The 20,186-nt window shown below is 24.7% G+C and overlaps 4 protein-coding genes across 4 annotated transcripts in view; 1 reads left to right on the top strand and 3 right to left on the bottom strand.

The window, feature by feature from the left end:
• Positions 1-157: 157 nt before the first annotated feature.
• Positions 158-3,315, top strand: LOC127278014 (uncharacterized). Its single transcript, XM_051299507.1, has 9 exons — positions 158-975; positions 1,120-1,351; positions 1,436-1,533; positions 1,621-1,812; positions 1,899-2,020; positions 2,130-2,331; positions 2,409-2,671; positions 2,749-3,005; positions 3,217-3,315. Exons 1-8 carry the CDS (start codon positions 730-732, stop codon positions 2,939-2,941), a joined length of 1,548 nt encoding a protein of 515 aa, XP_051155464.1. The 5' UTR covers positions 158-729; the 3' UTR covers positions 2,942-3,005; positions 3,217-3,315.
• On the bottom strand, positions 3,313-7,046 carry LOC127277974 (unconventional myosin-XIX-like). Its single transcript, XM_051299443.1, has 11 exons — positions 6,983-7,046; positions 6,695-6,933; positions 6,247-6,579; positions 5,902-6,169; positions 5,433-5,696; positions 5,104-5,336; positions 4,782-4,955; positions 4,485-4,699; positions 3,936-4,312; positions 3,741-3,854; positions 3,313-3,647 (listed from the first exon to the last, which is right to left on the bottom strand). The coding sequence occupies exons 1-11, from the start codon at positions 7,044-7,046 to the stop codon at positions 3,397-3,399; spliced, it is 2,532 nt and encodes an 843-aa protein (XP_051155400.1). The 3' UTR covers positions 3,313-3,396.
• A 225-nt stretch (positions 7,047-7,271) lies between these two features.
• LOC127278010 (transducin beta-like protein 2) overlaps positions 7,272-20,186 on the bottom strand; it is an 81,969-nt gene continuing 69,054 nt past the window's right edge. The window contains exons 3-7 of the mRNA XM_051299502.1: positions 8,755-8,978; positions 8,477-8,663; positions 8,073-8,258; positions 7,740-7,922; positions 7,272-7,639 (exon numbers count right to left, since the gene is read on the bottom strand). Of these exons, the coding sequence (XP_051155459.1) occupies positions 7,413-7,639; positions 7,740-7,922; positions 8,073-8,258; positions 8,477-8,663; positions 8,755-8,978 (1,007 nt within the window). The 3' untranslated portion in view covers positions 7,272-7,412. The remainder of the gene's footprint in view (positions 7,640-7,739; positions 7,923-8,072; positions 8,259-8,476; positions 8,664-8,754; positions 8,979-20,186) is intronic.
• Positions 9,466-12,772, bottom strand: LOC127278011 (mRNA-capping enzyme). The gene is made up of 3 exons (XM_051299503.1): positions 11,400-12,772; positions 10,502-10,637; positions 9,466-10,387 (listed from the first exon to the last, which is right to left on the bottom strand). The coding sequence occupies exons 1-3, from the start codon at positions 12,311-12,313 to the stop codon at positions 9,662-9,664; spliced, it is 1,776 nt and encodes a 591-aa protein (XP_051155460.1). The 5' UTR covers positions 12,314-12,772; the 3' UTR covers positions 9,466-9,661.

Raw genomic sequence — 20,186 nt, 5'->3', positions numbered from 1 at the left:
TTAATCAAACTCTGACGAAATAACAATTTAACGAGTTGAGAAAGATAGAATTATCAAATTGTTCAAGTTAAAGAGAGACAAGGTTAATTTTGCAGCGACACTTCTGCCCTCTATTATCATACTTTATAGGTTATGTTGTGACTCAGTAATTTTTGTATATTAGTGAAATAAATATAGACTGATATCAAAGTATTGATTTTTATAAAATTAATTATTCAATATTTTTATTCCACATTATTAAGATAAAGTACTATAATAATTATTAAAATTCTTAAAAAAATTCATAAATTATTTTAACCAAGTTTGAATCAAATACATCTCCCGCCATTAATTTAGTGTCCTGAAAATGTCATCTGTCAAAATGTGTCAAATTACAAACAACATTGTCTTTAGTGAATAAAAATAAATAGCGTGCAACAATAATTATAGAAATAATGTTAATTAATGTGCAACACATAAAGAAATAATATGTAATTTTAAATATATTTCTTTTTTCATAAAAGTAACCATGTGCCAAACGTGATAAAGTTAACCTCTCAGGGAAACCGTGACTTTTATATAAATTTTTTAAATAGTTTAGTTTAGAAAACAAATAAAGAGAACAAAAAATTAAGAAAGTAAATGTAAATAATGATTTGCAGTAAATTTTAGAGCTTGTTCTCAGTTTTAGTGATAAAAGTTAAAATAGGTTAAGTTTGAAATCTTATATATATATATATATATTCAACCATGAAAGAAGTGTTGAATTCACAATCTTCCTCGGGATTTAGTAATCATTTTGCAAATAATAATGGTGACACAAGTAATGCAAGTTCCAATAATGTCGCGAATGGTGAAAATACTAGAAGATATGCTGTTTTAAGTACAGAATGGGTTTCTGCAATTGGCGAAGAATTAGGAATGCATCCACTTCCAGATCCTCTTCTTCGACGACTTGCTGAAGATGCTTCTTATCGTTTACGAGATGTTTTGCACGTAAGTATAAATAATTTATTTAATTATTCTAATTATATTGTTCTTTTTTTATTTTATACAATATTTCGCCTAAGGAGAATTTAATTAGAAATTGACATTTTTTTTTTTTTTTCACAAAATTTAAATCTTTTATGTAAATTGCAGAAATGCGTAACTAGACTTAGGCATAGTAAACGAAGACGTTTAACTTCAAATGATGTGAATGCAGTGTTTACAAATTTATGTGATATTGATCCAATATTTGGAACTCCCGAGCAAATGCCGGAATATCACACGGAAGCTGCGGTATTTGTTCCTCATGAGCACATTATAGAATTACCGCAACAAGTTAATAATCCACAAAGAATTGAACAAATACTTCCTCCTTTACTACAGGGTATAAATTATTAAATTTCAAGGAATCATTTTGTTTGTCTATCTGTTGAAATTGAATTAATAAAATTTTGTTTTCATTACACAGAAACAGAAATCGCCGATGTTCGTCTTCGGGAAGCTCGTGATAATTATGCAAAACGCGCAATAAAAACAATTTTTAATGGTTCACAGAAAACATTTCAGGTAAGCAGTATATTTTAATTAATTTAATGAAATTATGATTTATTTTCTCGTGAGAATCAATAAATGACTAAATAAAAAATTTTTTAGGTCCTCTTAAATGACTGTGCGACTAATGCTAATTTAGGTGGTTATGGGGTTGTGGATAAATTAATGTCTATTGCAAGGGCAATGGTGATTGCAAATAGTACTCATTACACTCGGATTTCGATGCGTACTTGTCAATTGATTATAGCAGTCGCCAGCAACAGTGAAGCAGTTTATCCCTACCATTTAGTTTCTGTAATTTGAATTATACAAAATAATAATAAAAAAAAAAATATTTATCTTGTTCTGTTTTTCAAAATAATAATTTTATTATATTTTAGGTGGATAAGTTAACAGAGTTGTTGATAGAACTTCCTGATGGTTACATACACACAAATATGGAAGTCTTATTTAAAGAATGTGCTTTTAAATTAATGCTTCGTTGGCCTTCCGCAGCAGATAAGTTAGTATTTTTTAAAAATTTATTTTTATGGAATATGTACATTTTTTTTTAAATATTCAATGAGTTTTCAAAATTTATTAATTTAAAAAAAATAAAATCAATTTTTCAGATTTATTCCAGTTTTGGAGGGAATGCTTCGTCAAGAGGTGAAAGATAGTTTTGAATCAAGAAGAAAAAAATTAATGGCTATGGAATTGATCGCAGGCGTTCAACCTTTATTGTTCTTCCAACAAGAAAATAATTCACCGCTTTCTTTAGAAAATGTTTTATTATTTGCGACACCTGCTTCCGTGTTGTGGCTTCGCATAGCCGTAAGTAGAGAAAAAAAAAAAATTTACTAAATGTTGAACATAAAAATTTTTTAAATATATATTAAATTTAATTCTAGATTGCAGTTAGTGCTTTTGTCAAAACGGGTAATCAGCCTTTTAATTATTCTGTGATTTATGATCATTATGGCGACTCGATATTGTCGTATATGGTAACGAGAAAGGAGAAACAAGGAGAACGTAAGGAACCAGTAAATCTGCCAATGATTGTAAGAAGTAAAATTAATACTGTTAATGTTAGACCGATTAGATTTAATAAAATTTGCACGGATAGACATTCCGTTTTTCCCGATTCGATGTTGCAAGGGAGACATGAAATCAGGTAAATTTTTATTATTTAGTAAAAAAAAAAGAATTTTCGATTGAAAATTAATTATGTTAAAAAAATTTTACGTTTAGATTTGCATTCGTTGGTGGAATTCCTGTACCTCCAGACAATCTTAAAAGAGCAAGTTTACGTGCTGATTATGAATTTTTAAGAAGTGAAGTGCCTGCCACAGTCGCTCTTGTTGCGTCCAGAAGACTGCTTATATTTAAAAATAAACGGAAAAATTTTGCAAATGCTTACAATTTAGGAAATATTCATCTTTAAATTAGAAACAAAAAAAAAAAAACACATGACAATAGGTTCCTAAGAAAAATGAATAATTATTAAGGTATCTTAATTCTTAATTTATTAATTTTTTTCGTCCGAATTTAATTTTTTGAATAAAACTGTTGCAAATGAATTATTTAAGAAATATATTGTAAGAAGCTAAAATATTTCATTATCTAAATTAATCAATGATATCAATTTATCTGATTAACAAAATTATCTAATTAACTAAATTATCTAAATTACAATAAAGAAACAAATTGTATTTCTAGACAATTATTTGAAAATCAGAGACAGTCCTCGAGACCGTTTGGCAATTCTGATCTTGGCAAATAATGAGAATTCGACAGGCAAGTAAGTCGAGTATGGAATCGAACAGGTACCTATTAATAGAACATTTTTTTTTTTTTTTTAATCGATTGAAATAGGCAAATTTAAAAGTTTAAATTTAACTAATTGAATGATAATAATCTAAACTGCCGAAAAAATTGTACAAAAAAAATATTTAAATATATATTCGATAAAAAAAAACTGAATCTTACTTTAGCAAGTCGTTGACGACTAAGAATTCGGTTTTTATAAAAAAATATGTTTCGTTCAAATAAAATACTATGACTTTGGCCATATTGATTGGTCTTAACATCGAAATAATTTGTAAAATGTATTAATTCGAGTCTCGTGCTCTCAATCATCTTTTGTGTATCTGTTGAATTAATTTTGTGTATAATATTATAAAAAAAATTTCCCAATTAAATTTTTATCTAAAATAATAATGTTTAATATTTTGTTATTTTACTTTTTGATTTTTGTTCATTGAGAATTATTTTTTCTTTGTCTAATTGATTTGTTTGTTGCTTCAATTCAATGGGAAACGATTCTTTTTTATTCAAATTCGTAATTTTTTTTAATTCTATTTAAAAAAGAAATTAATATTATTAATCGAATTTTTAAAGTAATAATTTTATTTTTCATTTTATGTGTGAGGACTTACGATAAATTTTCCAAAATTTTTGAATTGTGAATGCACAATGATTACGATATAGATTTCTCTGATTTTCTAACTTAAAGAAAAATGATTCCTTGAGGAAAATTAAACGTTTTCCAAAAAAAATCATTGACGATAAATTTTCCATGTCGATTATTCTCAATTCTTTGAGGATATCTTTGCATTGTTGAATAAGAAAAGTAAAATCGAATGAAGAAAGATTATTTTTCCAATCAAAATGTTTCTTTGAATATCGTTCATTAAATTCATCATATCTGAGATGAATTGAAAATTTACATCGAGCGAGAGGTAAAGCGTCTAAAATTCCTGTATAAATTAATTGCTTTCTTAATTCAATTTTGTCCCAAGAATTTTTAACAAATCTAAAAAGAAATTATTGTGTAATTTACTATAAGTATGTAAAAAAAATATATATATATATTTATATACTATAAGTTGTTTATAAATAAAAAAAAAATTAATTAAGATACTTTAATTAAGTTTAAATAATTTTATTTCAATAGAGACCCATTGAAAGATAGAAATTTCAAAAACCTGGGCTTAACACATTTAACGTAATGTGTATCACATTTTTTAAGCTCTTCCAAAAGCACATTTAAACTAAGTTTAACTTTTAGCAAAGTTGTCGCATTTCTTAAATAAGTTTTATTGTCATTATTCAAAAAATGATTTTCATTTGTAGCTGATGATAAATATTTCAATAGTATATTTGAAGATTCAGAAAAAGTAGTTGGCAGCTCATTGGGAACCTTGAAGAAATTATTAAATAACAATAGTTATTCGATTATTATTTAAAATAAACAAAAAAAAAAAAAAAAATAATTATGAAACCTTGTCACTATTTTTTGAAAGCAAATCTTGCAAAGAATACTCGACAGGTTGAGAATAATGATTAATAATGAAATTCTCCCCTATTTGAGACACTTTAAAAATATTACACATTTCCGGTTTTAAAAATTCACTCTTCAGATTAACACATCGATTTTTTATTGCGTTTGGACCAACCTGTAAAATGATTTTCTTTAAAAAGCAATTATTTATTTTTTTTTTTTTAATAATAAATAAATGGAAATTATTTACTGAAACACTATTGACATTTTTACAAAATTTTTATTATAAACTAATAATTGAAGTGTTATTTAAAGGAACTTACACCATTCAATATTGTAAATAAATTCTTTTCAATGGCATTTAATCGATGTCGATAGTCATCTATAATTTTTGGAGTTGGTATATCACTTAAACCTTCCTCTAATAATTCTTTATGTCCTGATTCTAAATATTCTCGCATAAAATATAATTGTAGCCTTTCATTCGCATAATTTATTGAAAATTCCTCTAGACCATTTACGGCAAATGATTCAAATCCAAAAATATCTAGTATTCCTAATAATATGAATCAATTAACAATTCTTCAAATAACTAAGAATTTTTAAAAATCGTTTTTAATTTAATTATTTATTTAATTTTCAATTATTGTACCCAACCAAGTGTTACTTTCAGCTTCTGATGATAAAGTTTGGTTTATTCGATCTATTAACCAATTAAACAAATTATCGTATAGATGTCGAATAATGCTAAATAATCGATTTTGACAAGTTTCAATAAAGACGAGATTTCGACGGTAAGTAGAATGTCTTCGCCATTGACTTTGAGTGCTTATTAATGTTGTTGTTAATAATTCCTTTAATTCATTTTCCGATACTGCAGACAGGACACTCGCTTTTTCAAGAGCTTTCCTGGAAACTGATAATAAATAATTTAGAATTTAAATTATTTTTCAAAACAATTTTTACTATAGAAAAAACTTTTATTTTGAAATCATTATGAAAATTTTGCGAAAAACTTTGAAAATACCAATTAAAAAGAAAATTGGAATATTTTTTTTTTATTTTCAAATTTCAATGAAGGGATAATAAAATAAGTTTTTTTAAAAATTTTTATTCACAACCTTTATTTTCAATATCGATTGCAGTTGAACCGTCACCAGTTTCGACAAATTTTATATTCCCCAAATGTATAAGCAAAGCAATAATATTGAAAATATTTTTTCTATCATTTTCGGAAAAACCAAATTCCTTTATAGTTGACAAAGTTTTTTGAAAACTTGAACCGAGTTCTTCATTATGAATGTAAGGATTTATTCCTAGTAAATTATACGATTCTTCTTTAGATAAACCAAGATTCTGAAGTTCAGAATTTGTGGATCCAAAAAGAAGCTATAAAATTAAGAAAAATTTAAGTTTTCATTTTATTTAAAAATGATGAATAAATTTTTTTTTTTTTGCTAGATAACCTGATAAAAAATCATGAAATTATTGTTTCCTTTTGTCACTCTTGTTCGTTCGAGGAGAAAAGATTTAATGGAAGCCCCAGAAACAATTCCTTTATTATATTCGAATTTTATCAATTGTCCATGTCTTGAACTTTGTGAATTTTTTTCAGTACACGCTGTACTGAAAGCCGTAATTAAAGGACAAGCATTAGCAATTTTTCTCGCAAATTTTTCCACTTTTTTTTCATTCAATGGACAAGTCGATGAACTTTTATTAATTGTTGCGAGAAAGTTTATTGCCTGATTTGCATTGAAAGTTTTTCCAGTGCCACTATCACCACTTAACAAAATTACCTATACGTTTCAATCGTTAATTATTTTTTTATTCTATACATAGCTTGAGGGAAAATTATCAAGTTTTAATAATCAATTAATTTGCATATATATATATTTAATTGAAATATCGTACCTGAGAAGGTCTACCGAGATTGTTTACAAGTTTAAAATGTGCAGTTGCAGCAACTGAAAATATATGCGGTTTGAGGTTGTTTTCAAAAACTTGAGAAGAATCGAAAGAATTGTTTTTCAATAAATAATGCGATTCGAGAGAACAATTTTCTTTGGGATTCAATGATAAAAGAATTGGACCAACCCAAGCATAAGTTATTCCCGCTTCTAGCCGATTTAATAAATACTGAATGACTGAAAAAAAAGAATTTAGTCACGAAGATTATTAGAAAATAAAAAAAATACTTACTGTATTCTTCATTGTCAGGAATTGCATTAAGGTTATTTATCGAATCAAAATCAATAGAATTCATATTGTTAAAATTTATAAATTATTTCGAAATGATAAAACTTTCAATATAGAATTAAAATCTATTAATTATTTCTTAATTAAACGATTAGAAAGAACATATTTTTCTATTGAAAATTAAGAATATTTATAATCAGTATGAGTGATTTCGTTTGACAGATCAAAAGTAAAATTAAATTCATTTGTTTAAAAAAAAAAAAAAATCATCTCAAAAAATATAACAAATAAATATACACAAGTTTTCTTTATTGAAATATAAATTGCAAAAACTCTGTAAACAGTCTTTAGATATTTATATGAAATGCATGTGACGCGCAACAGTGCATAAAAGGCAAGCGCAAAATTTTGTCAACAATATTCAAATCATCAATTATTGGGGATATTTTTCATCCATTTTGGCCAGAAATTGTTTGCAGTCCAAAATTGTTTTCTCCAAACGTTCCCTTGTGGCGGATGTTTGACGCTGCTCCAATTTCTTCTTTGACGATTCAATTGTTGCTCGATAACCGGGAATGTTACGGAAAATTTTTATATGCCTATCACCAGCTACAAGTAAATATTCACCAGCTGCGTCAAATGCAAGACATGTTATTGGTCCTGAAATTATTATGAATTTTTTTTTTTTTATTATTAAATACTGTAAAAATCTTTTTTTAAAAATTATTTTACAATTAAAAGAAAATAAAAAAATTATCACCATTAAAAATGTCATCGATAGTTGTGTCAAAAGCACCAGTAACTGTGCAATAAAACGATAAAGATGATCCATGGGCAATAGCTAAAACTTCTCCATTCGGTGATAATGCCAAATTAGCAGTTGATGCCGATTCCCATGATCCATTGACGAGAATTCGTGGATCTTCACCTTTCTCAAATTCAACTAATAAAGAGAAATTTGAAAAATAATAAAATTTGAGTAATTGCGAGTTAAATAAATTAATTAATTAAAAAAATGTCTTTGCATTATTTAAAGATAAACAAAAAATTGTTTTAGAAAAAATATTAGATAATATTAATTTGAATTATTTACTCTTAGTGTCATAAAATCTATAGGTTCCGTCTTTTGATACAGTCGCCATGTAACTTGTATCAGCGCTGAATCCAAAATCATAAACTCCTGACGAATGTCCAGCAAGATTAAAAGCTTTCGAGACCTGTTTAAATTCTCCAGATTTTGTGAATCCCACTTCCCAAACTTTGACATCGGGTGTGAAACCTTGAAATAGCAAAATCAATTTTCATTTAACTTGTTTAATTTTTATTCTCAAGTTAATTTTTTTATCAATACAATTTTAAAGATTTTAATTTCATTCAATTTTTAATAATAATTTTTTTTTATCATTTTTTTTCACAATTATGTTAAAAATTAAGTTACATTCAATAAAGTACATTTTAATATATTGTTATTGAATTTTTTTTTTGCAGGTATTTTACCTGATGCAGCCACAAATCGTCCACAGGGAGAAATTCGTGCCTTATGAGTGGTTCCAAGGTAAGTGTCAACATTTGCCAGAATTTGACCTTTCAAATCCCAAATAACTAAATCATTTACTGTGCTACAAGTTACAATGTAGCGTCCATTACATGCAATATCCATGCCCACTACGTCTTCCACATGATGCTAGAAATTTTCGAATGAAAATAATTTAATATTAAATTAAATATTAATTATTAACTAAATTTTTTTATCCGAGTATAAATTTAATAATTACCTTTGGAAATTCAAAGGATTTGGTAGCAGAAGCCAAAGTACCATCTGATTTTTTAGAAATTTTGTAAACTTCAATTGCATTACCCAGAGCTTTGTGTATTAAGAAAGCTTTGCCATCAGGTGACCAGCGAATCAAAGTAGCATGATCATATTCAATATTCACTCTCAATGATCTCTTATCCTTTGCTGAAAGATCTTTCGTACACCATAGCAAAACTGTGCGATCTGAAAAAAAAATGTTTGTCTTTTAATTCAGATAAAATAAATTTAAATATCAAAAAAAAATTTATTCTCTTCTTTCTTTCGTTTTTTAAACAAATTAAAGTCTATCATAATTGGAGAATTTTTTTTTTGTCCAAAAGAATTAAAATTATAAATCATCTTAGTTAAGTCCAGATATTTTTAAATAGAAAATTATTTGTTAATAAAGTTTTTTTTCTTAAATTCAAGTGACAAATTGATTAGTAAGGTCTTTAATATGTTAAACATTTATCTCCAATTTTTAAAAAAATGGATTTATTGAAAACTTGCTCCTCATGTAAACAATTAACATATTACATTTTATTTTAAATGTAAATTTTTGTTGGATTTGTTAATTGTATGTTTAAATTGTATTTTAAATTTTTGTACTTTTTAAAAATTTTTAATTTAAAATGAAAGAAAAAAGATTTTAAAAAGGGATAAAATGATTAAATTAAAACTATGACAATAATAACTAAACAAAACTTGAGTTTATTAATGCACAATTCGATAATGCACTGCCATACAAATTTCTATAAATATGTAACTTAATATCAAACAAAGTATTTTTATTTTTTTTTTTTAATTACAATACATGATTTTTCAAACAATTATGCGTCCATTTAATTGTAAATTAAAAATCAATCATTGTTGTCAATTTATCATTGTCACCTAGTTCTATTTGGTGGTGGCATTAAATCAGTATCATCTTGATATTGATATTTTTGAATGAAGTCTAACAATTTTTCTTTCGTCACTGGATGAATAATCGATTGACATACTGCCATTGCTGTTTTATATGAATTTGGAAACGATTTGTCAGTTCTTTCGCGCATAAAAACCCATTCATTATTTTCAAATTTACACTCAATTATTTTATTGTTCAATTCTTTCATATGTTTATTTACTTTCATTCGTGCAAATTCAACACTATGTCCACCGACATAAAGTAGTCCAATAGTCCTTGGCAGAATGCCCAATCCTTCTTCCTTGGTAATTTTCAATTTGAAATCAACTGAATTCATTGAAAGTGGTTTCCATTTTAAAACTTCGGGACATGGTCCAGTTATATAGGGTTCCTTGGCGGGTTGAAATATAAGACCATCAGGTTCATGTGTCAATTGTTTGGCAAATTTTTCACCAAGAATATTGGCTGTCCAATTTAATTCATAGAAATTCTTTCGACGCACTGAAAATGGCTCACGATCCTTATTCATTCGTCCTTCTTTAAAAGCACGAATACGCCCGGCTATTATGTCTCTCTCAATAATATTATAACGTACAGGTTCAAATGGCTCTTTGCTCACGTCTTTTCCATCGTACATAATTACATCATAGGCTAAATAGCGTGGATATTTTCTGCCATCCGATTTATCCACGTCTATCACCATCTCCTGTAAAATAAATAATTATAATTACAATTTTTTAATTTCGACAACGCAAATTTTTGAAAAAAGAATTTAACGTCCATTTATTAAACATCAAAGTTAAAAATAATAAAAACTTACACCATCGAGTAATGTATCTCGAAGTATTCTTTTCGGGTCCCTCGCATGAGGGAAACGCAATCCACTAACCTCGAAAATACTAAAATTTCGATCAGCGAAGTAAACTTGACCATCACCTTGAATTAACATCAAATATCTAAACAAAAAACAAACATTGCATAATAAATATAAATTAATTTTTGAATTTAATAATAAATTAATTATTCGATTCTTTATAAATCGTTAATTTATTTATTACAAAAAAAAAAAGTGAAAAAAGAAACTAAATAAATAATATCATCGTCTAAGAAACTGTGCATAATTCGTGGAAACTTAACTCTCAAAAATATCATATAATTAATTAATTGCAAAAAATAATTATAATTGATTTCGAAAAATTTATAATAATTTTTCAATTTGACTAGAAAATAAAAACCATAATCATTTATTTGTGCAATGTTTCACCTACTTTCATGATTAAACTCTATGCATTCACAAAGTAACATGCCTTGACTTTCACTTTGAATAATTTCGGAGAAAGAAAAAACTGCAGAACTATAATGAAAAAAAAAAGAAAAAAAAATATCTTGAAGATTATCGAACTGGTAAGCCAGCTTTCACTATGAAAAAAAAAGTATATTAAAAATTTTCTATAACTGGTTCTGCTTTCAAATTTATTTTCGTTAATGAGACTACAAAAACAGTCTTGAAATATAATTTTTTTTTTTTTGAAATTTACCTCGATATTGTTCAAATCAATTTTTTTCAATTATCTCTCCATCATTGCATATTTAAATTGATTGATAGGATAATTTAATGGTAATTACTTTTGAAAATTTATCAAAAAATTAAAAATCTCAATTCTTTTTTTCTACATAAAATAATTTAATATGAAAAAAAAATGAATTAAGAATCTCACCTAGTTCCATCAGCCTTCCAAGACATTCGATAAGGTTTTCTGTTTAGCATTGAAATATTATCAACATCCATTGAAACTGGTTGACATCCTGGAAAACCACCGTCGGTCCAGCCGCAAATATCCTGAATATGTCTTTGTATTCCACTGACAATTTGAAAATTTGTAAGTGGCATCACACCAGGAACACCGTCCATAAAAACGGGATTTTTATTGAAATGTTCTCGTTTTCGTTTTCTTTCAATAGGTGGTACATTTGCCTCATAATTTGATTGACTTGCTTCACCAATTTCATCATCGTCATTTTCAATATTATTCTCCAAACACCACGAGGGTTTTGGTGGTGCCGATGGACAATCCTCAATATCATCATATTTTCTATATAATTCTTGAATATAATCAAATTTATAAATACCTGGCGGTCTTGCCGTGGCAAATTCAGCTAAAGCAGCATCAACACTCATTCCAAATTCTTCAACTAAATAACTTATTATAAGAAAACCAGTACGATTAAATCCATGTGTACAATGAATACCAATCATTTCAAGTGGATTTGTTTGAATGAATTTTCTACAAATTTCAACAAAAGCTCTTGTCGTTGGCTCATTTGGTGTTTCACCACGACCTTTACAGGGAATTTTTAAATATCGACAGCCAGTTTCCTCAACTTCGGTTCTATCGTAAAATCTCTTTGTATTTGTCAAATCAATCCAAAGGCCCATTTTAATTTTTTGACTTTTCATTGAATCAAAGAGCATTTTCACTGAGAAACGACATTCTTCTGGTACTTGACTATCAAATCCAGAGCATAGTGGTGTTTTGAAAGCACAAAATTTATTTTGTATTATTACAAGTGATTTTCGTGGACAATGTAACCAACGATCAGGAACGGGACCGTAACCACTTTTTCTTGACATTTTATTTATTAATAAAAAAAAAAAAAATTGACGAAAAATTATCTCCACTCGCCAATGAATAAAGTTTTATTCACTTAATGAAACAATTTAACATTAAGCAAAATGAACATAACCTCGTTTAGCGTGTTGACTGCTGTTACAATTAAAGAATAGATGGAAGTCTTTTTTTTTAACTAATTTTTACACTATTGAGTATTACTTTTATAATTATTACTTAATAATTGTTACGTATTATGCAGATAAAATCAAATAACTATGACATTCTTAAATTTACATCGAACGTCAAAAAAAACTTATAACTATAATAACTAGTTTGATGTTCAGTCTATTTGTGATAACTCTTGATACACATTTGTATTATTTTCTTTATCTTTTTCTTGAGATAGAAGAGGATAATTAAACTAGGAAGATTGATAAGAAAAATTAATAAGAACAGACTATATCACTATAGTTTGACAGGCGGCCATGTTTGTTTCGATGCATGCGCAATCAATTGACGCAGAGAACCAACATTCAATATATCGAATCATTTAATTGTTTCGATTTATTTTCAAATTCAAATGCGAAAGCGGTAAAAAAAAAATTATGTTTCTTAAAAGAAATTAATAAATTTATTTTCATTCGTATTTATATAATATATAAGTTTTTTAATATATGTAGAATTTTTATAAACGTATTGAAAAACTTAGAAAAATAAATAAATAAAATTGAATAAAAATAATAAAATAAAAAATAGTATAAAGTCAACTAATATAAAAGCAAAGAATATTTTTTAAAGAAAAATTACTATTATTTAAATTTTAACTAATAAAAAATATATATATATTTTTAATTGTACTCTGACATTATTTACATAAAATTATTTAAATACATATTGAATTTAAAATTTAATTTCATGAAGAATTTTTCTATAATTAAAAATTATAAAATTTAAATAATAAATAAAAATCGTCATATTTTTCTTAAGATTGATATTTCTCTTTTTATCCTTTGAATAAGAGGATTTCATTTACTTAACGTTATTGCAAACTTCAATATATTACATTAAAAATGCTTAAAAAATATTAACACTTAAAATTGAAAAAAGGTCACGAGTAAAAGTAAATTTTTCCATTGTCAATCATTTGACATTTTATGAGTTTTTAGTCTTTTATGCTCATGTAGATTTAAATGCATCTTTACATTTTCTAAAAGTCATATAAGTGAAATCTTACGTAAGAGTCATACAATTTTTAAATGTACAAATAACAGAAAATACCTTTAAGAAAATAAAAAATAGAAAAAAAAAAATTGAAAGTCTTCATTTGAATATATCATTGTAAAAAGTCATACGTGATTATTGCAATGTCAAACGTGTCTCTAACTTTAAATAAAAAAAAAAAAAAATAATTGTCTCGAGACAAATAAAAACATTTTTTTATAAAACACGGTTTTTTTTTTTTTTTGTAAATATGTATATTCGATTTTGACCCACTAAACTGGAACCGTTTTATCAACAAGGAAACTCGTAAGTTAAATATTTTTTGTACATAAAAAAAATATTTAACTTTTTGGTCGATTTTGTTAGTAATACCATTTTTATATTGCTAAAAATAATTTACATAATTTTTTAATGCGCTTATTAATTATAAAATTACTATTTATTATAAAACAAAAGTTTTATAGCAAATAATAATAACTTTTTGTTTTATCATAAATAAAAAAAATAAAATTTATAAATTTGAGTTATTATGAAATAAATAAATTTCAAATTGAAAGCAAATGTTTCAAAGTATAAATATATATTTATATTTGAGTCAAGTAAAAGATTTGTTTGTTTAAACAAAAATCTTTTTCTGAAAGTTTTTATCTAATATATGCTCATTAAATTCCGTCAACAGTTTCTTTGAAGAAATTATAAATCCTTTTAATTAATTAAATTTTATTGAAAAAAAAAAATCTATTTCCCCAAGTGTATATATATATATATATAAATATATCAAAACATTCACTCGTAGAGAACAGTTTCTTATTGAAAACTGAAATCTTGTTAATTACATCTTGCTGTAAAAAATCTTTTACCAAGAATATTTTCATGAAAAAGAATTTCTTCAAAAGTATATTCCATTAATTTTCTATAATTATTTATTTTCAATTTAATTATATAATATAAATTTTTTATTTTATCTTTATAAACTTTTAATTATTAATCGCAATGTTTTTGTTTTTATTACAAAATTTATTTTCGATAAAATTAGATCAAAAATAATTTCCTCAATATCTATATATATATATGAAAAAAAGAAAAATTTTTAAAGAAATTTTTTTTTTTTTTGTTCAAAAAAAAAATATTGTTTGATTCACATTTTAAAAATAAATAATTGTCCATGAACTCATGTCCCATCAGGCGATTACGGTGAACAATCACCTCGCCGAAAAAGTACACGTTTTTATAATGTGAAGACTCTATATTGAAGAGCAAAATGAAAATCAGAATTAACACACATTGGGAATCTTGACTCTGGAATAATCTAACCTTGGAATCACAACGTACCAATGACTTCATGGTCAAATGATCATCTCTAAATATTGAAAAAAAAAAATTAAATTTTTTCCTAAAAATGTAAAAAAAAAATGTACATAATTTACTTATATACATATTTTGAAGATATTTTCATAAAAAGACCATAGATATTTAAATTTATAAAAAAAAAAAAAAATTTTCTATAGACTATATAAAAGAGTAGGAAGTATACTAAAATGTTTTCTGAGAAATTTTTTAATTAAATAGATTAATTAAATTTTGTATTTTTATTTTATCGTTAAGTTACTTTTAACTAAAGAAAATTATTTTACAAATAGCTTTTTTTTAATTAAATAATTTATTATTATTAAAGGTATTAATTTATTTTTAATTATTATATTGTTAAATAAAATAATTATTATAAAATGTTAAATAAATATAATATTTTTGATTTAAAAAGTAATAATTAATAATTTTAATTAAATTAAAACAATAATTCATTTTTAAAAAGTAATTTTTCTTTTTTGGTAAAATTTGCTTTTTATAAGAATGAAAGTATGTGTGTGTGTGTGTGTATGTATTTTGAATTTATTTATTAATCGATTATTCCCAGGTTTACTACATTTTTAAAATAACTTAATTTTCTCCATTAACATGTCCTACATTTTTTTTCGCTCCATTGATTATGAACCTTGAAATGTGTCGTGTGGCCTTTCCGTTTCTTTATTTTCGACGATTATTCTTTTTCAGAATAATTTGTATATATTTTTACCTTGAATAATATAACAATGCAAGATGAAAAAAGGTAATTATCAGGTGATAAACAATGCGTGGCACGTGCCAATAATGAATATATGTTATATGTTCGTATATATAAGATGTATATGCAATTTCAAGTAAATAATTAAACAATATATCATATATTCCACGCCAAAGTGTAAGTCCATCTGCAATTGCATCTCCGATTTTTTTGAGATTTTTTTTTAGTACTAATTGAGACTAGCTTCCATGAATTTTTTCAAATTTTTTTAGCAAGCCGTTTTCGAGTTATGGAATTTTGAAAATTGGAGAATTTTCATGACTTTTAATTTTTCAATACTCATATAACTTCCTTAAAAATGCATCAATTTTAAAAGTCTTTTTTTCAAAATGTGTGTTTTTAAACGTACTTTTCAAAAAAAAAATCGAAATTTTTTTTCAACAATATTATACTATCAAATTTTTTAGTTTTAATGATAAAAAGTCGTTTTTCTCATTTGACGTACTGATCAATATTTTTCAAAATTTTTTTCAAAAAAACTACTTCTTTTTACGAAACTTTTAAGCAAACGATTTTTACAATATTTTCGGAATTTTTCAAAAATTTTTGAATTTTTTAAAAATTCTTTTTGGTTTTTTTTTATACAACGCACTTTTATGTATTTTGATGTACTTATTGCGAAAATCATAGTGACAATACCTGAAAATTTGATTTTTTATGGTGAAAACCATAAAAAAAAGTCCCAGAATTTATAGTTTTTTTCGTTTATTGGGTAAAATATGCAAAATAAAAAAAAAAAATGCATAAGATATAAAAAATGTATTTTAATAAGATCTACAACTTTTGTTTCAACATTTTTTCTTAATTTTGCATATTTTACCCAATAAACGAAAAAAACCATAAATTTTGGGACTTTTTTTTATTGTTTTCACCATAAAAATCAAATTTTCGGGTATTGTCACTATGATTTTCACAATTAGCGCATTAAAATACATAAAAGTGTGTAGTATAAAAAAAAACGAAAAGAATTTTTAAAAAATTCCGAAAATATTGTAAAAATGCCCATTATCGGGCTGGGTTTAAAAGTTTCGTAAAAAGTAGTTTTTTTGAAAAAATTTTGAAAAAAATCGATCAGTACATCGAATGAGAAAAATAATTTTTTATCATTAAAACTCAAAAATTTGATAGTAATATCGTTTAAAAAAATTTTTTCGATTTTTTTTTAAAGTACGTTTAATAACACACATTTTGAAAAAAAGACTTTTAAAATTGATGCATTTTTAAGGAAGTTATGAGCATTCAAAAATTAAAAGTCATGAAAATTCTCCAATTTTCAAAATTCCATAACTCGAAAACGGCTTGCTAAAAAAATTTGAAAAAATTCATGGAAGCTAGTCTCAATTAGTACTAAAAAAAAAATCTCAAAAAAACCAATTTTTTACGAATCAACAATATTTTTTGATTATTTAATATTTTTCTTTATTGTAAATATTTTTTTAGTTTAAAAAAAGACAATACGATTATGATTTGATTTGCATGAAAAAAAGTATTTCTAAAATTGGGAATGAAAATTTTCTTTTATAAAAAGAAACAATTTTCTTTGTTTTAAGAAAATATTATCAAATATAATTTTTTTTAATTTATTTATTTGAAATTGAATAATTTTTAATTAGGAAAAGCAGTAGTTTTTGTATTTAAAAAAAAAAATATTTTTTTTATTATATATACTATATTATTTTTCCTAATCAAATAAAAATTTATATGAAAAAAATATGTCAAAAAAATTAATAAGTAAAGAAATAATTAATTTCTTATTTTTAAAACATTTTTTATCACATCATACACCTGGATGTATATTTACCTATATATTTATTAATTTCATTAATTTATGTACTCATTATATATCCAAAAAATTTGTCTGGAATAATAAAAAAGTAACAGAAAAATATTTTATGCAAATAAAGTTAAAATATTTCTTTTTTAAAATGAATGTTCAATTTTTTTTTTTTAATATAAAATGTTTTTAAATTTTATATCAATAAAAATTGATAGATTTAAAAAATTTTGATAAAAATTCTTGTATGTAATATAATTATTATTTAGTAATAGAATTTTAGTTAAAAGTATATATGTAAATTAAATTAATATTTTTATGAAAATTAAAAAAAGTGAATAAAAAAAATTTTTCACCTGATGATAATAAAATTGAAAACGTGCTCATCATGAAAAAAAAATTATATTTTTTAATCTCGTGCAACGAGTATATGAAAAAAAATAACAAATAATCTTAATTATATTAATTTCATTTTAAACGGACGTGCTTATCAATGCTAATGGTTATCTTTTTTGTGTATAATGCAAAAATCAAATAAAATTTAAATAACAAACTAAACTATGAAAAAGAAATGTCAAGAGTGACCTTATTTTTTCTTTCTTTTTTTTTTTGAATAATTTTTATATACATTATACTTTTTTACTTTAGAGCTATGAGACGAGTTTGAAGGTGAAATTTTTCTGAACAAATCGCGACTGGGGTTATTTTCTAATAAGCGAACAAATCAAGCGAATAAATATATATATAAGCTTTCATGAAAGAAGGCCATTTTTAGATTGGGTTTAAAACCTTTAACCTTGTTCACGATGATGGAAAATTGTAAAAAGAGGCATAAAACGTTATTCTTCCTGCTTATTGTCATGTAAAAAAAAGATAAAATTTAAAAAAAAAATCGTCTCAATTTCATATTATAAATTCAATAGAAGCATTCAATAATTTGAAATTTATCTAAATTCTAAATTATCATTTCTTAAAAATTAAAAGAATCATTTCTTGAATTTACAAAAAGAAAATGTTTTTTTTTTTTTAATTAAGGAAATTTTTTTTAAACAACCTTTTCCGTTTTCCTCTTTTTTGTTTAGTAATTTCGTCGAATTAAAAAAAAAACTATAGCTTCTTTAAAATTTAAGTTCCTTAATTTTTTTGTTGTAATATAATTGAAAAAAAAAAATTCAAAATGAAAAAAAACTTTCTTTCTTCTAAATAAAAATTCCTCAATAATCAAAAAGGAAATAAATGAAAAAGAAACTTTAAATATTTTTGTTATTGCAAAAGAAAATATTTTCTGATTAACTAATTTTTATTGAATTAAATTACGAATAATAATAATAATAATAATAATAATAATAATAATAAAATGTAGATATATTATATATTTATATATTTTACCAAATGCATGATGTAACTTGTTGCTAATAATTTGCACCTATTATATATATTTATTATTTAGCTCTTATAAGGTGCGCCAAATTAGCAAACCAATTTGTATGTATGTGACTTTTGCACGCAACACCTGTCTACACAATGTCCCAGCAATTTGCAATTGAATTTTACAAAAAAAAAAAAAAAAAGAATCTGTTATATATGAAAATCAATTTCAATCATAAATTCAAATTTCACATTTTTATCTTTAATATTTAAAAGATAAAAGCAACAATATAATTAGCCTGAAATAACCTCATTTTAATTATATAATACATGTTCAAAAATAATTTGAAATACAATAGTAAAAAAATTTCTTGAGATTATACTTTTGTTTTCGTCTATATAATTATCAGTTAATAAATTTTACATTAATAGTTTTTTAACTTATATAATAATTAATATTTTAAATATTAAAAAATTTGTTGATTAATTTGCATTTTATGAAAAAAAGAAAATGCAATAATGTTTATGAATGAGATTTGATGAATTAAAATTATAATTAACATTTGAAAGAAACTTTATCAGAGAAATATTTAGTCAATTTTTCATTTAATAATATTTAGAATATATTAATATATATTAGGGTGGGTCAAAAAAATCTTTCATTTTTTTTTTCTATCTGACTCACAAAAACTGGTTGCTAGGCACCTCTAGAAAAAATACTCACCCACACGGAGAGAAAAATCTGCCTTTTATAGTATGAAATAGATTGCTGCTATTTTTCTTTAAACTTTTCATACTAATAGAGCAAAGATTTGAGAATTTTTAGGATAGTATTTGTCCGTACTAAAAAAGCATAGTATATATGCTTCTATAGTACAAAACATGTAGTTTAATAGCAACAACGCCATGCGAAGATCGCACATAACATCATCCTACTATGTTTGCATAAGTTCTATGCTTTTTCGGGGATAGACTCTTGCAACTGGCGATTAGGCCACGCCCACCTTTACTGAATTGGAACTGCCCTAATCGCCAGTTGCAAGAGTCTATCCCCGAAAAAGCATAGAACTTATGCAAACATAGTAGGATGATGTTATGTGCGATCTTCGCATGGCGCCGTTGGATTAAAAGTATAATAAGTATGTAATAAGAGGCTATATGACAAACTTTATTAGCATAGACAAGTTTCATGCTAAAAAGACATACGATTGTACTATAATTACTCAAATTTCATGTCTATATAGCATAGAAAATTTCTGTGCATTAAATGTAAACCTTTCTATACTATAAAAGGCAGATTTTTCTCTCCGTGCAGTATGAGCTCTTAAGGCCAGGTCCAAGTGAGACAGCGCCATCTACATTGAAACTAAAATTTTGGAAAATTTTCAACAGCCTTTTCTTGAAAACA

Source organism: Leptopilina boulardi, unplaced genomic scaffold, assembly GCF_019393585.1.
Source record: "Leptopilina boulardi isolate dan_hultmark-lab unplaced genomic scaffold, ZJU_Lbou_2.1 LbouV2_193, whole genome shotgun sequence".
Classification (NCBI taxonomy): domain Eukaryota; kingdom Metazoa; phylum Arthropoda; class Insecta; order Hymenoptera; family Figitidae; genus Leptopilina; species Leptopilina boulardi.
This window is presented reverse-complemented; position numbering and strand designations above follow the sequence as displayed.

Bases quoted from the DNA above. Each gene is read 5' to 3' on its own strand.
- LOC127277974 (XM_051299443.1), bottom strand. From the start codon at position 7,046: ATGAATTCTATTGATTTTGATTCGATAAATAACCTTAATGCAATTCCT. The intron at 6,170-6,246 runs GTTATCTAGCAA...TTAATTTTATAG, and splicing joins ATTTCATGATTTTTTATCAG to CTTCTTTTTGGATCCACAAA. The intron at 5,697-5,901 runs GTTGTGAATAAA...ATTTATTATCAG, and splicing joins AATCGATATTGAAAATAAAG to TTTCCAGGAAAGCTCTTGAA.
- LOC127278014 (XM_051299507.1), top strand. From the start codon at position 730: ATGAAAGAAGTGTTGAATTCACAATCTTCCTCGGGATTTAGTAATCAT. The intron at 2,332-2,408 runs GTAAGTAGAGAA...ATTTAATTCTAG, and splicing joins TGTTGTGGCTTCGCATAGCC to ATTGCAGTTAGTGCTTTTGT. The intron at 2,672-2,748 runs GTAAATTTTTAT...TTTTACGTTTAG, and splicing joins CAAGGGAGACATGAAATCAG to ATTTGCATTCGTTGGTGGAA.
- LOC127278011 (XM_051299503.1), bottom strand. From the start codon at position 12,313: ATGTCAAGAAAAAGTGGTTACGGTCCCGTTCCTGATCGTTGGTTACAT. The intron at 10,638-11,399 runs GTGAGATTCTTA...TTTTTTGTTTAG, and splicing joins TGGAAGGCTGATGGAACTAG to ATATTTGATGTTAATTCAAG. The intron at 10,388-10,501 runs GTAAGTTTTTAT...TTTATTTTACAG, and splicing joins GAGATACATTACTCGATGGT to GAGATGGTGATAGACGTGGA.